The sequence below is a fragment of the Podarcis melisellensis genome (assembly GCF_964234715.1).
Source record: "Podarcis melisellensis genome assembly, chromosome: 5".
Lineage (NCBI taxonomy): Eukaryota > Metazoa > Chordata > Lepidosauria > Squamata > Lacertidae > Podarcis > Podarcis melisellensis.
This window is the reverse complement of record NC_138537.1, coordinates 56,539,275-56,567,215: the sequence shown is the minus strand read 5'-3', so window position 1 is coordinate 56,567,215 and position 27,941 is coordinate 56,539,275. Positions and strand designations below refer to the sequence as shown.

At 43.7% G+C, this 27,941-nt stretch overlaps 1 protein-coding gene across 1 annotated transcript in view; it reads left to right on the top strand.

The window, feature by feature from the left end:
* ADAM12 (ADAM metallopeptidase domain 12) overlaps positions 1–27,941 on the top strand; it is a 181,976-nt gene that overhangs the window by 121,207 nt on the left and 32,828 nt on the right. The window contains 2 exon segments of the mRNA XM_081912644.1: positions 1,206–1,354; positions 22,686–22,863. Coding sequence (XP_081768770.1) covers positions 1,206–1,354; positions 22,686–22,863 — 327 coding nt within the window.

The following is a 27,941-nucleotide window of genomic DNA, read 5'->3' as shown; positions in this document are numbered from 1 at the left end:
CTGTAAACTGCATGTCATTTGTACTAATGTGCTGGTAGCGTAGCGAGCACATGTTTCCTACTGTCCATTTTGTAGACTGAGCCATTTTCTGATGCGCTACTTCTGCCTTTTGATAAATTAGTTAGGTTCACAAGTACATTTACATCAGTTCATGTAAATGTACAAGTACATTTACATCAGTTCATGTAAATGTACAAGTACATTTACATCAGTTCATTTCTCTGCAGTTGTTTAATGACACTTGAACATTGAAAAGCAGGATATGAATATGAAACTTCTGTCTTAGATGGCCCATTCAAGTCATCACTTGGTCTTGCATTCATCATGTGCATGCATGTGTGAACCAAGCCATGGATGAGCCCATATACCAGCTTCCATCACAGGACAGTAGGGTTGAGGTAGGGGTAAGGAGGTAGCTAGACCTCTCAAGTCACCGTATGGGTCTTTCCAGACATGTGGCCCAGTTCATACACAAAAGCAGCAGTTTGAGTGGACCGCTTGAAACCCAACTGTGCAGAGAAAGCTCCATGTTGCAAGCTATTTGTGTAAAGTAGCTTTCAGCGATACCAGTACAATCCTGATGTGTTCAGGATTTGTATTGCTAGACCTAGCGCTTACAAAACTATGTCGGGGCCTCCTGGCACATAAACAACTTTCTCTGTGGCACTGCCTCCAGATGACTGCATTTTCAAGCAACTTCTCACTGCTGTCTGCATGGAAGAATAAGGCAAATGGGCAGGATCTTGGTGTTGTTTATTTACCATAATAACAGTGTAATTACTCTTGCCACGTTCCACATCTATAACAATTAATACCTAATTAGCTTGGTCATTTATCACTGTGTAAGACTATATTATTTCATCCTTTTTAATAAAATGCTTTACTCTTATCTTTCTCTATTTTTTGTTTTGTTTGTTTTTTTTTTTTAATAAAAATTTTTATTAAGATTTTTTACAGATACATATTTAACAAACAAAATAGGTTTCATAACATCTTTTCATTCTATTGCGGACTCCCTCACGTCTCCCGCTTCCACTTTCATCATTAAAAACGAATTTTTCCAAGCAAATTATCATCTTGTTTATACTCTTAAGTGCAATATTTAGGTTAAACTCAAATAAAAAATTATAATTTTTATATCCTAACAAGGAAGCCAGAGCAGAAATAACTGTCTACCATTAAATTATTTTTTGTTTTGTTTTAAGGACCATTCTGACAGCCCTCTGGGAGCAGCAGTAACTCTGGCACATGAGTTGGGTCATAATTTTGGGATGAACCATGATACACTGGAAAGGGGTTGCAACTGCAAAGCATCTGCTGACAAAGGAGGCTGCATCATGAACCCTTCAACAGGGTAAGTGCAAGTACTGAACAAGCTTTGTTTGGTAGGAAAAAAGAACTGTGGGTGCAACTAGCTAGAACTAGCTAGAACTGTGGGTGCTATATAACTTTCTTCTCACTCTCTTCTCCACCCCAAAATCTGTTCTGGAAGGTTGGGGCAGGGCAGACCCATAACATATTTAGGGAGCTTGCTGTAAGACGAGAGGCTGAGGAATTTCTTTTCCTCAGCCCAAATAGCTTGTGCTATTTAGTTGGATACAGTCCTTTGTTTTTATTCCAGGAAGCATTTTAAGCAAAGGTTTACATCCTGTTTATGCCAATTAGACTTTATCACAGACCCTTCTCCATAATCTGTGACAAATTATGTTGTTGTGAGGGAAACTTTAATCCCTAGAGGATAGCTTTAATTCCCCCTCTTTGTTATTAAAAGAAAATGTGCAAAGCAATTAACGTGTATTATTGTTGTTGTTTTCCCCTACTAGTATGGGAGAAAAAGCAGGGGAGGTCATCAGAAATAAACCATAGCGAATAGGGGAGCAGGTTTGGTGCTTGTTTATCTGTGTTTCCTGCTGCAGAACTGCATTAATACCAAGAGCTTTCAATATAAACTGAAGACAATCTTTGTTTCTGTGATGTCTGATGTGCTTTCTTTCATCTCAATTGGCTGGGGTCTCACTGAAGTTGCCTCAGTCCAAAAATGCAATTGTTACCCAGTGCATTCTTCATTCCTAGCCATCTTTCACAGCTGATAGAGTTATGACAAGTGAGATCAATTTAGTATGCAATTTGCTAGGTGGAGGTGCACGGTATCTCAGAAGTAAATGCTATAAAGAACTACTGGAGCATGTTAGTCATGAAAGGAAGGTTTTCTCTTCTCTTCTCTTTTTTTTTAACTTCAGCTTTTGAAGTTTGAGGATGCCTTCATGCTTTCTGTTCAAAACAAGAGTTTTAGTGATGTGACTAAGGGGTCACCCAGACTTGCGCTTGTGCTGTGCCTAGAAAGTACAGGGCTCAGCAGTTTTCTGCTTGACCCACGCTTTCTAGGCATGGGCCCGATTGCTTTTCCCCTTGCCTTGCTCCTTTCCGAGGGAAAACCTGCTCTTCAGCAATAAATAGGAACAAATAGCAATCCAAGGAAAACCCAAATTGCCATTTGTTCTGATGGAGCACTAAAGAGCAGTTTTCCCAAGAGGAGGAAGCAGTGGGACAAGAGGAGGACAAGTATGTACACCTTAGTAGCTTAAAATGCAGTGAGGCCATCCCCCTGCCCCCACTGCATTTCCAGTTGAATTTGCATTTCTTGTACATACTGGGGGGGCAGAGGTGTCTTCACCCTGTACAAATGTTATAAATAGATGAACAAATGTTTAATCATCAGTGTATAGATGTATCTGAACATTCAAATAATACATGATCAAATTCTTTCCCGAATAATAAATCTTCAGAAATGACAGGAAAGTGCAAGCTAAAGGAGCTTCAGAAATGTCTTCCTTCCTCCAGGTCAAGCAACCCCTTAGTGTACATGCAGATCCACAGACATTAGTGACTCTTTTCAATGGGTTTTCTCATTACTCTTGGAATTGCACATCCAGCCGGTCAAATGGAATATTTCTAACACTGTTTAAATTAGGTTACACTTTGGGTCTATGGTGTATTTGATGGTATGAAATGTTTCATCCTCTCTTCTCCCTAGGATCCAAGGCATATATCTGTGTATTTGGGATCAGTGCTAGCCCATCTTCTGCTTCATTTCACCTTGGGCTATTGCTTTTCTATCCTATTCATCCAGCTCTTAGCCTTCTCAAGCCATAGATTTTTCAGGGGGTAGAAGTGACTGCTACAGTCATTTTTGAGGAAGAGGGTATGGACATTGCACTTCTTTTTTTACTTTGTGCCCAATAGATATCTGTAATTCAAATAAGGTGATGAGAAAAACCAGCTTGGATTAAAATTATTCCATTCACCTTAACTTTGAAGTTAGGTCTAACGAAGGAAAATGTTCAAAGGGTTATTTTATTACTTCAAATGGTGTTTCGTTAATTACTGTGATCTCCTTTTCAGTTTTCCAGTTTTAATAATTGAAGAGTCCAGCATTAAAAACTTGTGTTAGAAATGAGTTCTTGGTAGAAGCAGTCTCGGGATCAGTGCTGTATTAAATTCTGTTGGATCTGTCCATTAATGGGCTTCCTGTAGGTGTACGTTTTAAAAGGAACCAGCAGGACATGTATCATTTTTACCACAAAATGTTTTAAAGGTTTGAGCACATTTAGCAAAGCACACATGATGTGTTATTTTATAGGGCATTATGGCTTAAAGAAGAAAGCAGACAGAGTGATCCTGACATTCAGATTATTTCTGGCTACAAAAATAAATCACAGTACAAGAGAACATTTTCAAGAAAAGAATTGCAACCAAAAATGCTTAATAAAGAGAAATTAGTTTTTGTAAACTCATATCTTTGTAATGGTAGCTTTGTCTTTCTTTAAAACAAAATGTTAACTTTGGGGTAATAGCATAGGGCCTAGTGTTGTATGTGGGATCTTAAAGGACCCTGTGCTTCAGGGAGAACGGTATGAAAGTGAGCACTAGGAAGGAGGAAAGGGGCACATAAAGGACAAGGAAGGTCCAAAGAATTTTTTTTTTGTCCAAATAGAAAAATAATGTTATAGAAAACACAAAATCAATTGCAGTCTGTTTGAAAGGTCTTGTTCTCCCTAGCTCCCTTTGAGGAATTTATAACAAAGTTCTATCTCCACTCAGGAAAAAGGAAATAAGAAAATAATAATAATAACGGAGGGCAGTCTGCAGAAGTTGCATTGCAGCCCTCTGCTAGTGGTCAGAGGCAAAGGCCAGGTTTAGGGTTTCAACTTTGAATGATGTAGGCTGGGATGAGGTCCTTGGAGCTGCTTAACAGCAAGAAGGAGAAGGAAGGGGCAGAACTCCAAGTGAGCTGGGAATGACGGGCTGGAACAAAGAGACGCAGAGTATGGGAGGTGTTTTGGTTTTTTTGCCTTCCTTTGAATCCAATGCTGCCCTTAAGGGAGAAGCCAGACCCTCATAGGATGTGAATGCTCTGCAATCCCTCCATCTAGGTGCAGGTTGTATATCTGTGTAAATAAAACCATATCAGAAGTGGAAAACCCCCCAAACCACTATGTTGACTCATGGCAAGCTAGAATTTGGGAAATGGTATACATGGTGAAATTAACTAACTTCGTCGGAGAAGGCAGATAAAAATGGAGCAAGTTTATTGGAAAAAAATGAGTTTATTTGTTTTGAGATTTGGAGGGACCGGAGGAGGGAGAAGAAAAACGAGAAGCCCAGTTAGACAACTGAATCCCCATTGCGCAAGAAGCTGGACATCATTGGGTGCCGCCCAGGCAGTCTTGAGATGTAGCTGAATATTGTGTTACCAGTTTTGTAGCTCACTTCTCTGGTCTTGTGAGTTTTCCAAAGACGAATCAATTTTGTTACACCCATATTGCACAAGGAACATCCTAAGTCAGCATCAATGAATTTAAAAGCGCTGCATCATTTTCATTAGAAATATTGCCAGTCCAAATTGTTTTTGTCTCTGCTAGCCTCCTTAATGGAATTTGTGACTCGTTTCTTTTTCCTGGTTTTTTTTTGGGGGGGGAAGGGTGATACTTGAACTTCAGTGGAATGTACAGAATCAGACTATACTTCAAAAAGAATGGAACTAAATCTTAACTAGTTCAATTTGTCTCAATCTTGGCAATTCTGTCTTGTGGCTGCCCCATTTAGGTGAGCCATATTCTTTCCACTTTTTGAAAATACAGCTTTCTATCTCCTTTCCATGAATACAAAAATCTGCACTGCAACTGGCCTTTAGCTGAACTGGCAAACACAGTTTTCTTTCTGAATATTCACGGAATTCCATTTCTGCTTTACTGTCTCTCTTTTAAAGGGAAAAAAAAATCAGGTGTTAACGGTAACACAAGTGCCTGCTAATGATAGCCTGGTATACCAATCACATCCAGATGTCAGTTCCATTATAATTTCCATCCTTTCTTCAGTGGGGTTCCACTGCCCTGCTGCTTTGCAATAAAGAAAGCTTTTTTCACTTTTATCTCATTGAAATGTGTTGCTCTCCCCAGGATGCTAAAAATCCTTCATGCTGAATCAGACAGAGCTAAGGTTGCTTGTACTTTGCACTAAAGCCCCAGTGACATTTTTGAGGTTGGGCTGTCTTTTTGACCTTGTTCAACAAGCACACTTTTCTTCTAGGAGATTTGATAAATGAGCATTTTAACAAGCCTTGAAAATAAGTGTAGGAAAGTCAGTAGCCCATTACAATCTTAACTGGTCCTCCTGTCCACGCAAATCTTTGCTAAACAACTGTGGTGTAAATAATACAGTTTTGTCAGACTTTACCTGGAGCCTATTCATACCTGGCACTAGTGACCAGGTGAGTAGTATTTAGTAAGTCTGTTTTTTATATAGCATGGAGAAACATTTACCAGAAAGAGTTGTAAAGATTTGTATTCTTGTCTCTTACCAGGGAGATTACTAAACAGTCATTGAGATCTGTTTTGAGGGTTTTGTGAAATACCGGTAACAGGTTTCCTTGAATTGTGTTCTTGGCCTTTCAGGTTGCATGATGGTAAAAGAAAGTGTTATATGTCTTTTTGCTGCCCTACCCCTACTGAATATGGAATCAGTGCTCATTCAACACTGCCATGGTGTACATTATTATATAAAGTACCAGTACATGGTTTAATTGCTAAAATTAAGTTCTCTGATGATCCTATCACAGTGTGTTGCATGTTCCCAGTTCCGTGTTAAATGATTTGTGGCTTGTGGGGAGGATCATGACATTTGTGTCATTTCGTTTTTATAATGGATTTGAAACTAGTCCTCTTGCAACCTTTTGACCATTGATAATTAGTTGATGGGCTTGTGAGAGAATATGCCTCCCAGTGGAGCATGATTAATTGCCTTCATCTCAGTTTTTTTTTTTTTTTGTTCTAATTATTGAATTGGTATTTTCATGGAGAATATTAACCATGAGCTGTAAAACACTGGGCAAACTTTGGCTGCAGCTCATGATTTCTCTGGAGAGAGCCAAACCATGAGCCTTGGTTTGGATGACACGTAAGCAAAACCATGGCTTAGCTCAGCAGAGCAACCAAAGCAATGACCCACCCCTGCAGGATCCTGCACACTTGCTCATTCATACTAAGCCATAGTGATACATGTGAATGAGATCAGAGGACATTTAAAGCAGTGTATTTCCTTTGTCAGGTAAATGCCTGAAATGTGGTATTATTGAAAATTTTGCTTCGCTGCAGAGTCTTGGGCCTGTCTACATGATTATCTCCCCCACACACTTCTTCTACACATGGTGAAATCACACACACTCAGAGAGAGAGAAAGAGATACCAGGATGATTTAGTTAATTGCTTTCCCATTTTCTTTTGGTTAAAAACTACCATGAATTGACAGGATGCCATTATTTCAACATTTTTAATTACTGAAACAACCGTGTGCAATTAAAGGACAGACAGTGCCCATTTGCTATTATTTAACAATTCAGGGACATTTTAGAGGTCTTTAATTGTTTTTAGGAGAATAAAAAGTTGTGAGTTTAGCGTTAAGCATTAGTGTGTCCAGATCTTGCAAGCATTCTCATCAGATTCCATTAAAATACAATGTCTTGGGGTCAAATAAGGCCACAACTTTGATTGATTACAAATGCAGAGGTTTGGCATAGGCATTGGGTTTAACCAGACCCCCAGCCTGCCTGCTAGAAGTATTTCTCGTAGGATCTACACAGAAACACGGGAGTCTTGTGACATACATCAAATAGGAACACCCCCACGGGATCACCGCCAAGGAGTTTCTGAACAACTCCTTCCGGATCGCTTTAACGAAATACCCTATCCTTCAGAGGGACAGGCAGATGCTACAGCCTCCCCTCTGACCAAGACTAAGGCTTACTCAATGCCTAAACTGCCAAAAGTTTTGACAATTGCTAGGAGGTAGGCAAAATCACCAGGCAAGAGCCAATTGGCCTGGTGCAAAAATTCCTACCTGGTCCCAAATATGGCGACCAACAATGTCCATAGCAAGGTCAAGCACATAACAAGCCTCATACAAGGGAGGGGGAGAGGGAGGGAAATCCTACTGGATATGGAGGCAGGGGCAGGCCAATTTATATTCCCCAGGAGTGGACCCAAGTGAAGCCTGCAGACCCAGATGGATCTGCCCCTTGGAATGTCCTGCCCCCAAGCCTGCCTGCAAGAGGTGTCCCTCACTGGATCCTGTCAGGGGAGGCAGCACTGGCCTGCAACCCTAATGCACCAACTATCGGCACCTTTTCCTATTATACAGGATAGAAAAGCATTGTTGTGTCTATGAAAATTGAGAAAAGAGCTCTTTCTAAATACTAGTAAAAAATAATTTTAAAGAGCTAGAGAATACCCAACAGGCTGTGTAGACTTGGCACTTCTCTGATAGTCTTTTAATTCCTGCCAGGCAACATCCCTTTTTGGAACAGAGTGGAGGAAAATAGCACAGTAGGAAACTGAATGCAGGCAGTGTGTTTTTAATGGCCATGTCAGCCATTTATCATAATTCACTTATCGCTAGTACTGGATGTTATGTTTAACGCAACCAATTTAAACACAAGCTAATCTAGTTTGGTTTCTTATCTACAATTTCCTCTAACATTGGCATTAACGACAAAGTATGCTACAACTTCTGCTCTTTTTTCCATTAATGCAACACTACCATGACCTATGTTTCTCTCTCTTTCATATATGGTTTCCTTTTTCCTTGATTCAGCACTGGATTAACATCAAGTCCTAAACAATAAATTGTGAAACCCAGACCCTCTGCTGTCGAGCTAATTGTTATTAATGAGGTAGCAAACTAAAAGGAAACTGAACAGAAGATGAGCCAGAGGCAAATGCAAAATGATTATAGCAACTCTCCTTGACTGCCTAGTTTCCTGCAGGAAAAGTAGTTGCGTACAATTCCCACAGAGCTTTGCATGGCAGATAACTCCTGAATACAGTTAGAATACTGTCAAGGTTGATAAATTGGTTTAGTATTGCTTCACCTTTGCAATGGGAAACGAGGCTCACAATAGACCTCTTGACAAGAAATAACTTTTCCGACTGTACATTTGTCAAAGTGGAAGCAACTCCTAATAATGTTTTACTTGGCAGTTTTGTGACTGTGGAGATATTAAGCTGTGACAGTATGTCCTGCACAAGGCTGTTAAAAGCTGTTACTTCTTCCTGGAAGTATTTCTGAAAATCGTCCAGCTGTTGGTTCTGTCAATACTTTCTGATCACAATCTTGCATTCTGCATTGTAAATCTGTCCTTCTTACAAAGCTCACAGCTTGAGAAGATAAGCCTCAGTGGTATAGTCCAGATCCATCTTTTTTTTCCTGTAAGGTAAATCTTATGGATTGTAGTATTCCCAAGCCAGCATGGATTCCTAACCCTAACCCTAAATGAAGCCAATGGTTGCCAACTTTGTTGGGTCCAGGGGTACATTCAGATTTCTGAGAACGTTGTGGGCACCACTCACAAAATGGCCACTGCAAGGTATGACCTAACACAAAATGGTTGCCACAAGGAGTGGCTTGGTTTAATTTTAGAATGCTCCCTGCTGTGGTACAGGCAAGATGCTGCTGCTGTTGATGTCTCTGTTTTGTGTCTGCACGGTGCTCCCCCACCCATAAACTTGAGAGCAATTCCTTCTGCAGAATAGGCCACAGAAACATAAGGATAAAGATCATGTCTTTGCACAGTACTCCTCCCACCCATCCTATCAGCCTGAAAAGAACCCCAGCTATGAGAGAGGCAGCAGAAACTTTATGTCTCTGCCTCTGCACTGTGCTCCCCCCACCCCCACTTCAATCAACTTGAGAACAGTTCTGAGTGGAGCAGAAAGATGGTGGTGGGGATGAGGATAAGGATAAGAAGTGTGTCTGTCTCTGTGCTGTTTTCCCCCACCATCAAGTTGGGAACAATTCTTGCTATGGAGAAGGAAGCAAGAACAAGAAAGGCTGGTATCTTACTCCCTGTGATTTAAAAAAAGCCCCTTGAGAGGCCAAACAACTGTCCTCCCCACAAAAATAAATCTTCAAAAAAGTAGCAGCACTCACTCCAGCTGGAGTGGAAGTGGTGGGCTCTTCCAACTCAAAAAATTGCTGCTTGCAATGGTTCTAGTTTAATACATTTTAGTCTGGTTGCACTGACCATCTCAGAGGCCACCAAGGAAGGCCTTCGTGGGTGCAGGGTTGGCAACCTCTGTGTTAAGCTATTAATGCCACACATCAGTTCAGTTATTTGTGAAAATGACAGGTAATTGGGCTTGTGAAAATCAGTACAAGCATTGAACATGAACTATAGATGGGAAAGCTATGGGAACATTGTGTTCTATTTTATCGATGCTCTAGGGATTAAAACAATAAACAAAAGAGAAAGTAAAAGTAGATTGGGAGGATAAGTGCAGAGCTGTCATTCATCATTCTTTTTTTAAATGAAATCTTTGTTCATAATTCTGGTATTTGATAAACATTCCTGAGAAAATTTAATTATTCAGATGTTACAGATATGGCACAGAAGTGAGTTCCCTGTGTACAGCCAAATCTCTAATGCAGCCCACAAAAATGTTCACATGATTGATTGTGTCAGGGGTCATAATTTGATCATAATGAAGAAAAATCTAAGTTCCCAGCTTGTTCATGTCTTTAGAATCCTGCCTGGCGGATGGCACAGGAAATGATCCAAAGTTGGGAAATGGCAGAGGCAGGGAAAGGGTCAAGCACCTCTTTCACTGTCACTAGCAACTTCTCCATTCTATAGGTCAGTATTAGACCACATATTTTATATGCAAAAGATCCCCGTTCAACCCCTGGGATTTCTAAGTAAGGCTGTAAAAGCACCTTATATGAAACTCTGTTGAGCTGGATCAGGCTTCCTCAACCTCGGCCCTCCAGATGTTTTTGGCCTACAACTCCCATGATCCCTAGCTATCAGGACCAGTGGTCAGGGATGATGGGAATTGTAGTCTCAGAACATCTGGAGGGCCAAGGTTAAGGAAGCCTGAGCTAGATGGACCAATGTTCTGACTCCGTTAGGCAGCTTTCCATTGGAAAGAAGGGCTATTGGACTAGAGTGGCTTATATAAAACCTGATGGAATCGTCAAAGGTATTGAGTTTAGAAGGATCCATTTCATGAAGTTAACTCTAGATCCATTCTGTAAGTGTTCTGTGTTACACCTTTTAGAGATCTTTTTTTCTGCCGACAACTTTCATGAATAGATACTCCGCTAAAATGACATAGCAACAGTTGCAGATAAATCCATCCTAGGTTTGTATCTTCTCAAAATTCCCCAATGTATTTGGCACAAATAAAACTTTTCCATCATAACTGCTGCAGTCCTGAAATATTATCTACTTATTTTTAAGAAACAAGCACTTTAATGTCACCTAATTTTAACTACTGATGGAATGGGGTTTTGTTATGCTTTTAATTTTGAAGCAAGGGTCCGTGTATGCCAGAACAATACTCTTATGTTAATTTCCCCTAAAAAGCCAGACTGACAGGACACATCAATCATACAAAGGTCTGTGAGATCCAAGGCAGGCACTCCCTCCATCATCCATGAAAGAGTGGTCTGCTGAAAAATTCCTCCATGTTTTTTCAACCATTCTTGATGAGAAAAGAAATTGCATTAAAAATTACCAAAGGGGAGAGAAAATTTTTGATGAAATTATCATGGGTTGGATGTAGGCTTTGGTTGCACTTCCTTTATTTTTGAGGTGGCTAAGGGGTGTTTGTGGGTGTCCTTTCATTCTGTAAATCATCTATGCTGTGGTCTACACTCTGCAGCCTTCTTTGGGGTCTACCCTTCAATTGAAGCCCAGGAGGAAGACATAATGAATCCATAGCTCCTCTCATGAGGCTTTTTTTTAGATCAGTGTGGGCAACAAGGAATGCTGGTAGAGTGCTGGAGAAATGCTTACTTGAAAGAAAATCACACACAGAACTCTCAGACACCTTGAAACTATAAGGTAAGCTATAAACCTCCATCACTGAAATTGTCAACTGTCCTTGAGAATGAGGCAAAAAAAAAAACCCCAAGCCCCCAAAAAACCAGAAGCCCCTTTCATAGAGAGAAAAACTTCTTTGTGAAATTGGGAGACAGGTTTTAGCACAGTGCTACCATGAGGTGCCTATGTTGCCCACCCAAGAAATAGCATTCTTGCATGAATAAAGAGTTAACAATGTACAGTGGTACCTCGGGTTAAGTACTTAATTTGTTCCGGAGGTCCGTTCTTAACCTGAAACTGTTCTTAACCTGAAGCACCACCTTAGCTAATGAGGCCTCCTGCTGCCGCCGCGCCGCCGGGGCACGATTTCTGTTCTCATTCTGAAGAAAGTTCTTAACCTGAAGCACTATTTCTGGTTTAGCGGAGTCTGTAACCTGAAGCATATGTAACCTGAAGCATATGTAACCTGAGGTACCACTGTACAAATTTACTCTGACAATGAATCCCAGTCAAAAAACCAGAGAAGTATGAATCCTGGAACTACAGAGAAAAGTGCAATTATAACATTATAGCAATGTTCTGAAAGGGCACCCATACATGTTTTCCTTGTGAGATTTACTGGTGAATATTTTGGTGCCTTGACTAACTGATGGTAACAGAAGCAATACAAAGTTTGTGGAAGTCCTGTTTGGAACATATTCACCTTCATTATTGTTGGGGGGTTTTTTTTAATGCTACACAATCGGCAAGGGGCCCAGTGACCACCAACGAATGGGCTGCCAACATGTATGGCTGAGCGTCTGTGCTCTTGTCCTGGCTGCTGTTTTTGTAAAGAGCTGCCAGGATTCCGATGGAGCAGCAACAGCTCTTTGTGTAGGGAAAGCTAGCTCTGATTGGCTTTGTCACGGCTGGCTGCCAGTTTCAAATCAGCCAATAATAATAGCAATCTCAATTTCCATATTTTATTATATGATTATTTGTTATTTCCCTCTCTACCCCCATCCATAGGGCTGGAAACCCTTTACCAGACAGACCGTGGAGACTGGTTTTTGTATTCCTGACGCTTCCCCCAGTGTAGTAATTCATAGGTGAGGGGGAGCAGCATTAGTAGATATAACCGATGGGTCTTGTTCTTGACTTTCCCCCTTCTATTGGCCTATTGTGCAAAAGCAAAGTCACTTTATTTTTATTAAAGTGATACATATATACCTGATCCTATACTCAGTATACATACCTGATCCTATACTGTTCAGATGGACTCTGGATTCTTCCTCTGGGCTCAGCCTATGAGGATAATTTTGCCGTAAAGCTCCCTTCTGCCTGAAGCCCATATCATCCTACTAATGTCTTAAATTTCTACTACTTAAGTCTTGCCTAAATGCTGAATATAGGGTTTTGTTAAGGGTCAAAAGCAGTGTGGGTGTGCCTTGCCCAGTAGCAGATATCTGTTTCTTCCTGTCTTACAAGAATAATGTAATAAACTCTCTATCCTTCCCCCTTATCTTCAATATGGGCATATGGAGCTCCTTTATTACCTCATTTCCCTTTTGTTATACTGTTGCAGAAGTGTGCACTATATAAAAGGAGTCCTTAAAAGTTAATTAATATGTATGGTTCCATTAAAAAAATGCTCCTTAAGCTACAATTTTAGTGCATCTCAGATGCTTTAGTTGAAATAAAGCCACCCCATCCGACTTTATGGAATAATTCATTCATATACTTTCGTCTTCAGATTTCACATGCTCATCTCCTGTTTATTGTGAGGTTATTTATTTCAAAACAAAATGTTTTGAGTGGATCTGTGCTTTCTTTGGTAACTAGTGAATATGGCACTGATGTCAGCTGAGGAAATCAGTGTCAAGGACAGGAAAGGCCAGAATTTGAATGGCTCTGTTGCTTCAAAATAGGAAACAGCTTGAGTTCTTTTAAGGTGAAGAGAATTTGCATTAGTTAGCAGTGACACTCTGTGGTCACCAGTATAGGCCAAAGGACCTATTGCCCCTTTGATGGTCACATGAAACGTTTATAAGCAGGAATGAGCGAATCTGTATGCACTTGGAGAGAAATGGGTGGTCATAATTGTTTAATGTTCATTGTGGAAACACTCGCTGGTTCTTATATTTTTTCTGATTTAGTGATTACCAACAATATTTCTGTTGTCCATTTGGTTTCTATTTCACATACCTATCAAACCAGTATTTGCACACTGGAATATGTTTATAATGTCAAGAGTGGCCTTTGCCATCCTAAACACCTGTTTGGATGAAAATTAATGAATTTAAATTTGATGCTTTAAATTATATGCACACACATACACGTTTGTGTGTTTTTTAAAAAACTAAGTTTTGTCTCTAAAATGTTTCACTTTTTGAGATTAACCTGGTTTTTAAATGAATTTGTACGAAAAAACTATTGTGGCTTTTGAAGCAATTTTTGTACTGCTTAATATGTAAAGTATGAATATATAAAAATGATAATAATAATAATAATTTATTTGTACCCCACCCATCTGGCTGGGTTTCCCATTGAAAGTCTCTTAAGATGGAATCATTCCTAATATTGACTTCAATGTCAAAGAGTAAAGTATGGGACCCACTCTTAAATTAGTAATAAATTTCACAAGAAAACAATTATTTTCTATTTATTACTGTGGGCTCCTTACTAGACCCAGAAATTAGCAAATCAACTAGAAACTAGCAAATCATCACAAGAATTAAGTTTCCTGGTGATGCATTTTTGTAGTCCGCCCAGGATCATCCACTGACTCCATATAAATGAACTTGCAGTCCAGCTTATGGTTTATGAGAGCCAGTGTGGTGTAGTGGTTAAGAGCGGTAGACTCGTAATCTGGTGAACCGGGTTCACTTCCCCACTCCTCCACATGCAGCTGACCTTGGGCTAGTCACACTTCTCTGAAACACTCACCTCATAGAGTGTTTGTTGTGGGGGAGGTAGGGAAAGAAGATTGTTAGCCGCTTTGAGACTCCTTAGGGTAGTGATAAAGCGGGATATCAAATCCAAACTCCTCTTCTTTTTCTTCTTCTTCTTCTTCCAACTACCTGAGCTCTTCCATGTGTTGAGAACTGGGGTCCCCCCCCCCATATTTCTGACTCTCGCCAACCAAAAGCATGGCCAAATCACTTTCCATCTTGTAGAGAAATGCTATTTTGTCCAGTACTACCTACTATGCTTATGAAAGATCTTTTTGACATTTGTTACAATCCCATGCATATTTATTCGGAAGTAAATTTCAGTTTGTTTACTTGGAACTTCTTTCTAAATAAGTGCATATAATTACAGGCTTTGCCATCAAGTGAGAAATCGTGCCTCATTTGAATGTGCACTACCTCTTCCACACTCCATCTTAAAACTTACCTAATGCAGAAATGAATTGTTTTTATTTATTTATTTAAGCAGGGGTTGGAGAGTGTCAGGGAACTGACATCTAAAGCGCCGCAGGTGCAAAGGCTCCCTGAGGTTGAGAGAGCAGTAGCAGCGGAAGAGGGAACCAGTAGAGGGCGAGCAAGAACTCCAAGGGAAAGTGAGTCGGAGGGATGGCTCAGAGACGCTTCAAGCGAAACCAGTGGGGAGGTCTCAGGACCTCCTATAGGGACACCCACACCTCGACGGAAACTGTCACGCCGAGAGGCCAGACGACGTGTTTCCGTTAAGGAGCTTTTATGTTGGAAACGTTTCCGAAAGCAGCCACTTTCGGATTCTACTAGTGATTGACGCAGCCATGCTGGAGGGGCTCCGTCACAGGCAGAGGTTTGAAAACCTGATCAAACTCTGAGGGACTTGCATTTTATGCACAAGCAGCTCATCGTCCCATCACAGCAATCCGAAAGTCACCGAAAGCCAGCTTGTGCAGAGAGAAGCATCATGAGCAACCCAGCCGGAACCGGGGGTGCAGGAGCAGCTGGAGGGGGTCCAAGCCTGGAAGAAAGGTACAGAGCGTTGGAGATCCAGTTGGCGCTGCAAACGGCGAGGCTTGAGGAGAGGAGGGCTCAGGATGCAGAAAAGGGAAAGGAGAAAACCACCCCGCTCGCCAGAAAGGTACCAGGATTGGTGCAGAAATTCGGGGGGGATCCCAGGAACTATCATGCCTTTAGAACAGAGATGCAATACGCTCTAAACTTGCAGTTTGATGACTTCCCCGACGAGGAATCGCGAGTGGCGTATGTGATTGGCCATCTCGAATCCGGGGCGAAAGATTGGGTTAGACCCCTGATGGCAGCGAATAATGAGATCTTAAAGGACACGAGGAAGTTTTTTCGTGCCATGGACCTGATGTTTTCCAGCGATATTGAGCAGGGGGTGGTGCGAAGGCAGTTAATGGCTTGCCAGCAAGGAAGCAGATCTGTCCGTGAGTACTGGACTGAATTTACTATGCTGATTCATAAATTGGGGTGGGACCTATCGGCGGAGCCCATCCAAATGCTTTTCGAAGAGGGGCTTTCTTCAACCGTCAAAGATGAGCTTTCCCGGGGGCCCAGGGCGGAGTCTATGGACCAATTAACCAAATCTGCGCTGGCCATAGGAGCGCGCCAGGAGGCGAGGGCTTTGGAAAGGCGGGAAGGGAAAGGAGACCGTTGGAGGGAGTTCCGCATTCCAGACATTCCAGAGCCATCTTTCCCGCCGGCAGAGCCGATGGAAGTTGGAACAGCGCGGGCGCGCGCAGTTTCAAATCCCAGTGAAGGGCGGAAGAAGGAGGGAAGGAGCGCCAAGAGATGTTATCTCTGCCAACAGCCAGGGCACTTTGCCAGAGTCTGCCCACAAAGAAAGGAATGGCAAGGGATGGCAGGAGCTGTTGGGGGAAAGGAAGAGGAAAGCAAGGAGCAAGTAAAAGCCAACGCCTGGCTGCCACCGTCGGGGCACAGCAGCCAGGCCAAAGAGCAATGAAAGTGCCCATGCCAGAACCTCCCAGACCTGCTTTAGTGATAGAGGTGTTACTAGAACTGCCAAACGGACACCCACTAAAGGTCAAGGCGCTTTTGGATTCAGGCAGCTCCTGTAATTTCATGAGTAAGGAGTTTGCAGCTGAGCACCAGATACAGACCATCCCTTTAAGTAACCCCTTGCAGGTGACTACGATTGACGGCAGAGAGCTGTTGGGGGGAGAAGTTAGCCAACAGACTGTCCCGATGATAATGAGAGTGGCAAGGCACACCGAACAGATAGCGTTTAATGTGGCCATCCTGGGAGGAGCGCCCATCATTTTGGGGATGAGCTGGCTGGCGCTACACGATCCGCTAGTGGGCTGGCATCAGAGGGTGGTCTCCTTTGGGTCAGCGCATTGCCTAGAACACTGCAAGGAGGGGAAGGTCTCGGGAGGAGACAGAGTCACCCTAGCGGGGATGGAAGTGATGGGCAAAGGGAAGGTGCCCCCGCAATACGCAGATCTGAGCAACGTATTCAGCGAAAGGGAAGCAGACAAACTGCCACCGCATAGACCCTTTGACTGTCAAATCAACCTACTCCCAGGGGCCCAACTCCCAGTAGGCAAGCTGTACGCCATGTCAGACAGGGAGATGCAGGAGCTGAGGGAGTTCATTGACAAAAACTTGAAGCGAGGTTTCATCAGAGAGTCCCGAGCGGTGGGAGGCAGCCCAGTGTTTTTTGTGGACAAAAAGAACACAGACAAACCGAGACTGGTGTGTGACTTCAGGGGCCTCAATGCAGTGTCGGAGCCCCTGGCTTTCCCTATGCCCCGAATTGACGACATTTTGACCAGAGTAAGGAAGGGAAAGATTTTTACAAAACTGGACCTACGGGGGGCGTACAATCTGATACGCATAAGGAAGGGAGATGAATGGAAGACCACCATGTTTACCCCTTTGGGAGCCTTTGAATACCTCGTTATGCCCTTCGGTTTACAAGGGGGCTCCGCCTGTTTTCAAGCTTTTATAAACCACGTTCTGGGACCTTTGCTCTACAAGAACTGTGTGGCCTTTTTAGACGACGTGTTGGTGTATTCGGAAGATGAGGAACAGCATGTGAGGGACGTTCGAGAAGTGTTGGGCAGGCTGCAAGCCAACCAGCTGTGGGTGAAACTGGAGAAGTGCCAGTTTCATACCAAGGAGGTGGAATTCCTGGGGTACCGCTTGTCAGACAAGGGATTGGCCATGGATCCAGGCAAGGTTCAAGCGGTACTGGAATGGAAGACACCGAAGACCAAGAAGGACGTGCAAAGATTCTTGGGGTTTGGGAACTTTTATCGGAAGTTCATCAAGAACTTTGCCCACTTGACGGCGCCCATCACCGACTGCCTCAGCAGCAAGAAGAAATTTGTTTGGACGGTGGAGGCGGATCGAGCCTTTGAAGAACTGAAAAGGGCTTTCGCCTCGGAAGAACAACTTCTGCATGTGGATTTACAAAAACCCATGAGAGTGGAAACAGATGCATCCGACCGGGCTATAGGGGCGGTCCTTCTTCAACCGGGGAGGAGTGCGTCGGAGTGGAGACCGTGTGCATTCTTCTCGCGGAAACTGAATAAGTCCGAGAGGAATTACACGGTGTATGACAGGGAACTACTTGCCATTCACGAAGCATTCCGGAGGTGGAGACATTTATTAATTGGGGCACAACACAAGGTGCAAGTGTGCACCGACCACAAAAATTTAGAATATTGGAGAACAGCTCGAGTGCTCAACCAACGACAAGTGAGATGGGCACAGGAATTCTCCAAATTTAACTTTGAGATTTGTTATGTGCCAGGCCCAGAAAACGTCAGGGCGGATGCGCTCTCACGCAAACCAGAATATTGGGAAGGGGAGGAGGTGATCGCAGAGAGACATGTCATCCCGGAGGACCGCTGGGTGTGTGGGGCGGCGCTGGTGGGGCAACGGGAACTGGTGGAGGAAACGGAAAATGATGAATATGCCCAGGATAAGCTCAGAGGTCTCAGGGGGGAGGGCGAGAGCCCCGGAGGTTTTGAGGAAAGAAATGGGGCATTGTATTACAAAGGGGCACTGTATATACCCGAAGGTGAATTGAGGGGGAGAGTACTCAAGCAGTTGCATGATAGCCCCACGGCGGGACATTTTGGGCAACACAAAACCATGTGGTTGGTTACCAGGGAATTTTGGTGGCCTAAGGTGAGGGAAGATGTAAGGGAGTATGTAAGAGGGTGTGACCAATGTCAGCGAGCCAAAGGGGAAAGAAGGGCGCCGGCAGGGTTATTAGAACCTTTACCCACACCAGAACGGCCTTGGGAAGCGATATCAATAGATTTTATGACGGATCTGCCAAGGTCCAAGGGGAAAACAGCCATCATGGTAGTAGTAGACCTGTTAACTAAGATGTGCCATTTTGTAGCATGCTCACATGCAGTCACAGCGGAAGAAACGGCGAAGTTGTTTGTGGAACATATCTTTAGGTTGCACGGGGCTCCCTCGAGGGTGATCTCAGATCGAGGCAAACAATTTACTTCCAGGTTCTGGAGGAAGCTCATGAGCTTGCTACACGTGGAAGTTAATTTTTCAACTGCCCGGCACCCTGAAACCAACGGGCAGGCGGAAAGGGCAAATGGCATTCTTCAACAATATCTTAGGTGTTATGTCAATGACAGAGAGAACGATTGGGTCGAAAAGTTGGCGTTGGCAGAATTTGCCTACAATAATGCAGAGAATGTGTCCACAGGGATGAGTCCCTTCTTGGCTAATTACGGGTGTCACCCCAGGGCATTTCCAGGGGAAGGAGGGGAGAGATGGAGCGTTCCAGCGGCTGAACATTTTGTAGAAGAGATGGAAGCCATCCATCAGCAGCTCCAGCTCAACTTAGAAAGGGCCAAGGCACAATATAAGAAGCAGGCAGACAAGAACAGAAGGGAAGGTGAAACCATAAGGGTGGGGGATCAAGTGTGGTTGTCAACCCAAGGGTTGCCGTTCAAAGGGGGTTGTAAGAAACTGAGGCCCAGAAGATTGGGACCCTTTGAGGTGATTCAGCAGGTCAACCCGGTAGCTTTCAAACTCCGATTACCCAACCACATGAAATTGCACCCAGTGTTCCACAGGTCGTTACTGTCACCATACAGGGGGGGACGTGAAGGGGAGCACGTCAGGGGACCAGCCTTGGAAGAGAGGGAACGCCGCAACCATGTAGCGGAAATCCTCGATTCCAGGTGGAAGGGTAATCAGGTGGAGTATTTGGTGGCGTGGGAAGGGGAACCGGAGTCAGAAAACACCTGGGTAAGTGCAGAGGAAGTCAATGACGAGGTTTTAACAGAAACGTTCCACCAAAGGTTCCCGAGGAAACCTCAGCCTATAGCAAGGTTTAGGAGGGAGTATTTCGGCACCACCGATGAGGAAGAGGAAATGGAAGGGTTCGCGGAGTCGGAGTTGGAAGATGGAGTGGACTCTGATGACGAAGAGTACCTAGAGAGTAGGAACAGCAACAAGTGGAAGGAAGTGTTCGCGACGTCGGAAGATGAGGGAGGTTCTTTCAGGGGTTTTACCTCCTCACCGCCAGTAGGAGAGGAGACGGGAGGGGGTGAAGGGGGCCCTGGAGGGGAGGTGGATGTCAGGGAACTGACATCTAAAGCGCCGCAGGTGCAAAGGCTCCCTGAGGTTGAGAGAGCAGTAGCAGCGGAAGAGGGAACCAGTAGAGGGCGAGCAAGAACTCCAAGGGAAAGTGAGTCGGAGGGATGGCTCAGAGACGCTTCAAGCGAAACCAGTGGGGAGGTCTCAGGACCTCCTATAGGGACACCCACACCTCGACGGAAACTGTCACGCCGAGAGGCCAGACGACGTGTTTCCGTTAAGGAGCTTTTATGTTGGAAACGTTTCCGAAAGCAGCCACTTTCGGATTCTACTAGTGATTGACGCAGCCATGCTGGAGGGGCTCCGTCACAGGCAGAGGTTTGAAAACCTGATCAAACTCTGAGGGACTTGCATTTTATGCACAAGCAGCTCATCGTCCCATCACAGAGAGCTATATGTCATGGATGCTTTAGCTGAGATTCCTGCATTGCAGGGGGTGGGACTAGATGACCCTATGATTTGTATATATTTATAGCCACCTTTCCTCCAAGCAGCTCAAGGTGGCATATATTGTTCTCTTCATCCCCGTTCTATCTTAACGAAAGCCCTGTGAAGTAAGTTAAGCTGAGAGACTGTGATTTGCCCAAGGTTACTTGATGAACATCATGGCTGAGATGAGATTTGAACTCTAGTTTCCCAGGTCCTAGTCCAACAAACTCTAAATAGTACACCATTCTACCAGCCAACTTTTTTTCTCTTCCCACTTCTCTCCCTATATTGTAAAATTAAATCATACTGTAACGTATCATTCATGAGATCCAAATTACGTATCTGTGTTGCTTTGGAAATGCTTTAACTTCTACTACCACTTATGTCAGGGAACTGTCGGAGCCAGAGGCGGAGGGATGGCTCCAGAGGGATGCCGGAGAGGGTCCCAGTAGGGAGAGAGGCAGCCCATCTGCTGGGGAAGGAAATCAGCGTAGCACCAGTGGAGAAGGGGGGCAGGTGGGGGAATCGGCGAGGGGGCTCCAGGACTCCTCGCCGGAGACCAGCGGGGAGAGCACGGGTCCTCCGCTGCCCACACCCTCTCTGCGCAGAAGACTTCCACGCAGGGAGAGTAGGAGGAGACTAGGCGTCAAAGAACGTCTTTGCTGGAAGAAGTTCAAGAAACGCCCACTGACGGATTCTGCCAGCGATTGAGACAGCCACGGATGGGTGGCTGTCCGGACAGAAATGGTTCACCCAGGTAACCCAGCCAGGAGTGGCGACAACTTACGCACGAGCAACTCCTAGAACCATTACAACTTAGGACTGCAGGTGATTCTTTTTCTTTAGCTAAAATATACCCTTAATTGCTTGGCAACTCTTGAGCACTGAATTCTCCTCTGTCTGTAATATAAGAAATAACTATTGATTCATTAAACTTTTTGATTTAGCAGCATGGGAATTCTCCTCACTATCTTATTTCCCTGTTTAAGACTGCATCCTGTTCTTAATAATATATGATTGTTGGAAAACTGTGGCGGACAGGAGAGTCAGACCAGAGTCTGGTGATGCAGTCCCCTTGAAATTCCACCATAGTGCTGGAGCCTCTCTCTGATGGGCTACAAAGTCCACTAGCCACAGAGGGGGCAGGAACAGCACTTTTGGGAGGAAGAATAAAAGGAGCAGTTTCTGAGTTGGAGAGAGATAGGGCTGGATTTAAGATGAGAGATAGGGCTGGATTTGAGAAGAGGAATAGGAGTTGATTTGAGATGTTAGGCAGGTTTCAGGTTGGGAAATAGGGAGAACTGGTTCTGACTCTGGTCTGGCTCTGCTGTCCATCACAAAAAAAACATTTAGGGAACAAAGCCCAGTCATTATCAAGCTGGCTGGTGCCCTACAGAGCCATAGCGTGGAATTGTTGCCTGAATGCAGAGAGGAAGTCAGTGGGTTCCAGAGTCTAGGGAAATAAGACAGTTTGTCTTTTATTTGCCAGATGGTTGTGATCCACACCTAATATAATCGCAGGGAATCGCAATGTGCACTTTGGCATCCTGTACAATGTCTGTGGCATGGTGTCCTTGCAAACATCCTGATGCAGCTGGCATTGAGCTGAAGGACTCTCAAAAGTTTTTATCTCACTCACAATTAACAAAGTGGCAAGCTTCCAGTGGGACTGCGGAGAATATTTGCAGAAACAAAAAGATAGAGTTACAAGACATATTAACATCACAAGATCAGTGTATACTAAAATATTTGGGGTGCTTTTTGAATATCGAATATATAGGCATAGGAGCAACAATCAGCAGCCGAACCAGTCCAAGGATTTGGATTGGACTCTCTCTTCCTCTTAGGGTGCTGACGCCACAATCTCTATAGACCCCCCCCCACTCCCCTTCATTCTACCTCTCTCCCATTGAATCTAATTTTTCATTCCCTCCATGCCCCATAACTTCCTACACTGTATAACCTACCCTGGGGTTATATTGTAGCAAGGGGTAGATACCCATGAGTGGTTTTGGACTGGGAGTATTTAAGGAAGCTCTGGCATTCATTATGTTTAATCTGTTTATGTTTATTATCATAAAGGTTATCAGTATAATGAGTGCTGTTTGAGAAATATTAGCATTAGCTACCATAACTATGTGTGCACTATACCAGCCTCTGGCACAATGACATTTGATTCCCTTCTGTTCATTTCTTGGGACACATTACGATGATGCCGTAGAATTTGCTAGGAGTGTTGTGTTACGGGACATCTTGTCTCCGAATTCAAACCCATAATTCTTGGATAATGGTAATTTTTTCCTTCTGTCTCCCCTGTTCCTACCCCTTCTTCCCCCCAGCTACCCATTTCCTATGATGTTTAGCAGCTGCAGCAAGAAAGACCTGGAAAGCAGCTTGGAGAAAGGAGTGGGGATGTGCCTATTCAACCTGCCTGAAGTTAAGGAATCTTTCGGTGGCCCAAAGTGTGGGAATGGCTATGTAGAGGAAGGAGAGGAGTGTGACTGTGGGGAACCTGAGGTAGGACTGTCTGTTGTGACTGCTTTAAAAGGAGACTCGAAATTTCCATTTAGAATATCAAGTCATATCAGTCCTTAGGCACCACTATTCTCCGGTCTCGGTATTCCTTGAATGCTTGTCTAAATACAAAAGCCATGCAGTGTTTTTGAAAAGACTGCAGGCTGGTATTCTGGTACTCTTCCTCAACCAAGAAGAGCCTGCTGTATGTTGTGCCCAGCATGCTGAAATATACTCAGAGTTGAGTGTGAATTTAATGCACTTTATTCAGCTCATAGTAGCAATGAATGAAACTTTCTCCAAAATGTCTAGCTATATATACATTATTTACACAATGGGCCCCGCATGATTGACTAATTCCAGGCTGCTCCTGCAGGCCAACCAGGTCACTGATTCACTTCCACCTGGAGCTGGATTGGGTGGCTCTTGCGGGCCAATCAGACTGCTGCACTCTGGATCTGGATCTGGATTCAGCTCAATACATAATGCATGCCCAGTGAAAAGGCTTGGAAAGGGAGAGCCCTTATGCCAACATCCCTTCTTCCTTTTCCATGGCTGCCCAAGGCAAGGAAAGTGACTGCTCCTCTGACTTCATTCTGCCAGAGAAGACACCCTTCATTCTGCCAGGGAAGACACCCTACCCTTCATTCAATTAGATGTTGGCATTAAAAGTTGATACTATTTCTCTCTCAGATTATCATAACTAAATATACCAGAGAATTATGGATTTGTCTTCTCCTGTAAGCATAGAGTTATATGCATAATAGACTGAAAGACATTGAAACAGCAAGAAATTGCATAGCTTTCCCATACAGTTTATTGAATTGATCAAGCCATAAGGATTTCCTGACAGCTCACTCATTCTTCTGGGTAGCAAAGCATGAGAAGTAGGTTTATCTGCTTGTTTAAAGTCAATAGAGTATCTGTAGCTTTTGCATTCATTCTAACCCAGTTATATTTCACTTTTTCACTCCTCGGTGTTACTGATACCTTTTAAAGTAAAAACCGTTTAATATTGCCATGAAGCAGTTTGAACTGTGGCTTCTTTCTTTGTTTTGTTAAATTCCTTGGGAAATGGTGGCTCAATTGTGATTGCTTTTAGTCCCAGTCTTCCACTGTAATCTATGTGGTACCAGCATATCCAGTACATTAATTTTGCATTAGCTATGCAATTTAAATTGGATCAGCACATCAATATCACTCTAATCTTTGAATGCATCAGGTTGTTCTGTGTGTAACTCTGCATGAAGCTTGCATACAAAGTGCTTTTTATTAGCCGGTGCAGAGGTTGAGGACTTTTCTTCTATGAGGGGTTGTGACCCATGGGAAAAAGTCAGTCAGGAGCTAAAAAAACAATGTTGGGCAGAGTCAGAGCCAAAGGTGAAGAGAACCAGAATGCATTTAATGTGTCACCTGCAGAGAATTCTGCAATGCAAATTTTATGCGAGGAAGATTTGTTAACTAGTGAAATGTCAAAGGCTAAATATAACCAGCTCACCACATATTAGAGCTGCAATAGTGAATTATTGGTTCGCCTCTCAAGCCATGAGATATCTTTATTCAGTTTGCATTTTTCTGGCTTTCCCACTCCTCATATTCTGATCTTCCCATCTCTCTGCCTAGATAAGAGACCCTGTCTGCCTGTGGGGTAGCTGTACTTATTGTCCAGTTCACAGCCACCATGGGTGGAACAGAAGGATGAGGAAGGGGGGCAGAAATGCTAGCTCTGTACAGCCTCTCGCTCACTCTTCAGGTCCCACTGATACTGTCTTTCAATTGATTGCATTTTCTCACTTGCTTCAGAGGGGGACTTCTTTATCTTTTCTCTGTTCTCCTTGGCTCAATGCTGCATCATTCATACCTCCATCATGATGTTAAGGCTTAGGTGTGAAGAAGACAGGCTACAGTCTAGGCTAGGTGGTAGGGACAGCCATTAGAGTGGTTTGATGCCATATGTCAGATGGAATTTGGTCATGGGTCACATCTATCCCCAGTGGTATACCTTGGGTCCCTCGTGCCTTTGACAAAGAGTTGTATCAGTGCCCCCAACCAAGAAAAATAAATCACTTTACTGCAATAGCTGCATTAGAAATTACTACATTTTCCATTACCCTAGTAGGTGGCGCTGTGGGTTAAAGCCTCAGCGCCTAGGACTTGCCGATCGAAAGGTCGGCGGTTCGAATCCCTGCGGCGGGGTGCGCTCCCGCTGCTTGGTCCCAGCGCCTGCCAACCTAGCAGTTCGAAAGCACCTCCGGGTGCAAGTAGATAAATAGGGACCGCTTACCAGCGGGAAGGTAAACGGCGTTTCCGTGTGCGGCTCTGGCTCGCCAGAGCAGCGATGTCACGCTGGCCACGTGACCCGGAAGTGTCTCTGGACAGCGCTGGCCCCTGGCCTCTTAAGTGAGATGGGCGCACAACCCCAGAGTCTGTCAAGACTGGCCCGTACGGGCAGGGGTACCTTTACCTTTACCTTTAGTACTTAAAACCTTGGCAAGCCTTGTAAACTGGAGTACAGGCTAGGTTCTTTGCTAACTCAAGTATTTTGGGATGTGATTTATTTATTTTTAAAAGGCAAATTTTCCAGTGGGTGTCAGTCCAAAATACTTACAAAGTAATGCTCCCTCTGCGTGTGCCCCAATCAATATATTGGGCATGTTGTTGATATACATACAATGTTAGGCAAGGCTTGTAGGGTTTACTCTCAGGTTCAGTAAATAGGATCGCTGCCTAAATGCAAAACCTACTCAGGCATAAGTCCCACTCAGTTAATGGGGGTTTTACTTCCTAGTAACTGGGATTAGCTTTGCCACCAGTCAATCTCCAGTGGTGATTTTTGCAGAGCAGGCAGGCCTGGGTCCCTAACAAGGGCCAGTTTCACCAACCCCTACCCCAAATCTATTGAAATGAAATAATTTTCAAACACTCTAGCAGACACTATTCCCCCCCCCCCAATAAGGTGAATCGGGGTTAATCAGAAAGATTAACCCCAATTCACCTTATTGATTCCAGGGTTTGAGAGGAAGAAACCTGTTGACTGTTGGTGAACTTTAAGTGTTAAAATCACATTTCTACAAAAACAATGAGAGCTTTTGCATTCATATCTTCCTTGTAAGCTCCTTAGAAAGATTCTGCAGTTGCTCCTGAAGGTCTTTTTTTGCCAAGTTGCCTGATACATTTTAGTTTGAGGTATGCTCATTGAATAGGATCTTTTGAGGATGAGATAAGCTAATTTTCCTGCAGCTACGTAAATAAGAGATGAGGCAAATTCTACCATCGCCACCAGAATCCAGCCAGAAGCACAGTTTACAATGGAAGTAGAAGCACTTTCTGACTGGATCAAATATATAGCTTTCCAGTGGAAGTATATGGAGCCCGTCCCTGCAAAGCAGGGCAAGTGTGCCTTAGTTACCCCTCCATCTCACATGCAGATTCTCTTTTCGCATCTCCCTCATGTACTTGCTTTCACCTGGAAAAAAAATGAATCACATATACCCTCTGCCTTGAGCCCAGCCAAGGGACTGTGGCAGATTTATTTATGTAGTAGATTTCTATCCCACTGTTCCCCATGAGGAAACACAAGGAAGCACACATGTGATTCCTAGGTAGTGTCCCATCCAGGCACAAACCTGCTCCACTTCAGCAAAGTTCTTGACTATGTGCCTGCAGGTTATGTTCTGGGATATCGATTCCCATCGGCCTGACAGTTGAGATGCAGCCATGGTGGCGGTGGTGGAGTTTTTAAATGGGTATTTTTAATACTACTTGTAAAACCCTTGGAGATTTTATTACAGTCAAGAAGTATATATATTTTGTTAAATTAAATAAAAATAAAATACTTCAGAGTTTCGGTGGAGCAGAATGGCTTTTGTTCTACTTTCTGCCAAATCTCACTAGATTGAAATTTGAATTTAATGTGAATCGATTACCATTCTCTGTGACCTTGAAATGTAAGCTTTCCATTTATCAAGGCTAAACTGACCCATTCTATTTGACCAAGGACTACAAATAAGGACTTAGTAAGACAAAATCCAAGAAAATGAAATTATGCCCCCCCCCAAAAAGGGTTACATATAGAAAGGGGGGAAAGCTACCAGCAAACCTCGTTTTGTTACGTTTCACTTTATTGCACTTTTACAAATATTGCTCCTTATGAGAATGTGGGTGCAGCTGCAGGCAGCCCCATCGCTTACAGAGGAAGGAAGCCCATCACTCCCACCCCTCTTTTGGCCATGGGAGTGAAGCTGGCCAGGGCTGGAGCTGGGTTTCCCACCTCTGCAGCCAGGGGGGCTTGGCTTAATAGAACACACTATAGTGTAAACATAACTTTTATATGCACTGGTAAACCAAAAGAATTGTGTGACTCACTTTATTGCAATATTCGCTTTATCACGGTGGTCTGGAACCGAACCTGCAGTATCTCCAAGAGCCTAGGACTTGCCGATCAGAAGGTCGGCAGTTCGAATCCCCGCGACAGGGTGAGCTCCCATTGCTCAGTCCCTGCTCCTGCCAACCTAGCAGTTCGAAAGCACATCAAAGTGCAAGTAGATAAATAGGTACCGCTCCGGTGGGAAGATAAACAGCGTTTCCATGCTCTGCTCTGGTTCTCCAGAAGTAGCTTAGTCATGATCTGGCCACATGACCTGGAAGCTGTCTGCGGACAAACGCTGGCTCCCTCGGCCAATAAAGAGAGATGAGCGCCGCAACCCCAGAGTCGGTCACGACTGGACCTAAAGGTCAGGGATCCCTTTACCTTTACCTATGCCTGTATATTTGGCTCAGAAGTTCCATGCGGGAATGGATCTATCCTTTGTATATGAAACTCACAGCAATTTGGCACTGTATAAGTAAAATTTATAAATAATGATAAAGATTAAGTCTGGGGATAACTAAATAGGCAGCACTTCTAAGGGACGCATGAAGGTTACAGTGAATAACAAACTCAAGAAGTGTGTGATACTCTGGTGAGAAAGGCTAATCTGCTTTCAAGTTGCATTAACAGAAGCATCATTTCCTAGACTCATGAAACAATAGTACTCCTCTGCTCAGCTCAGTTAAGAGATTAGATCTCATTTAAGTACTGT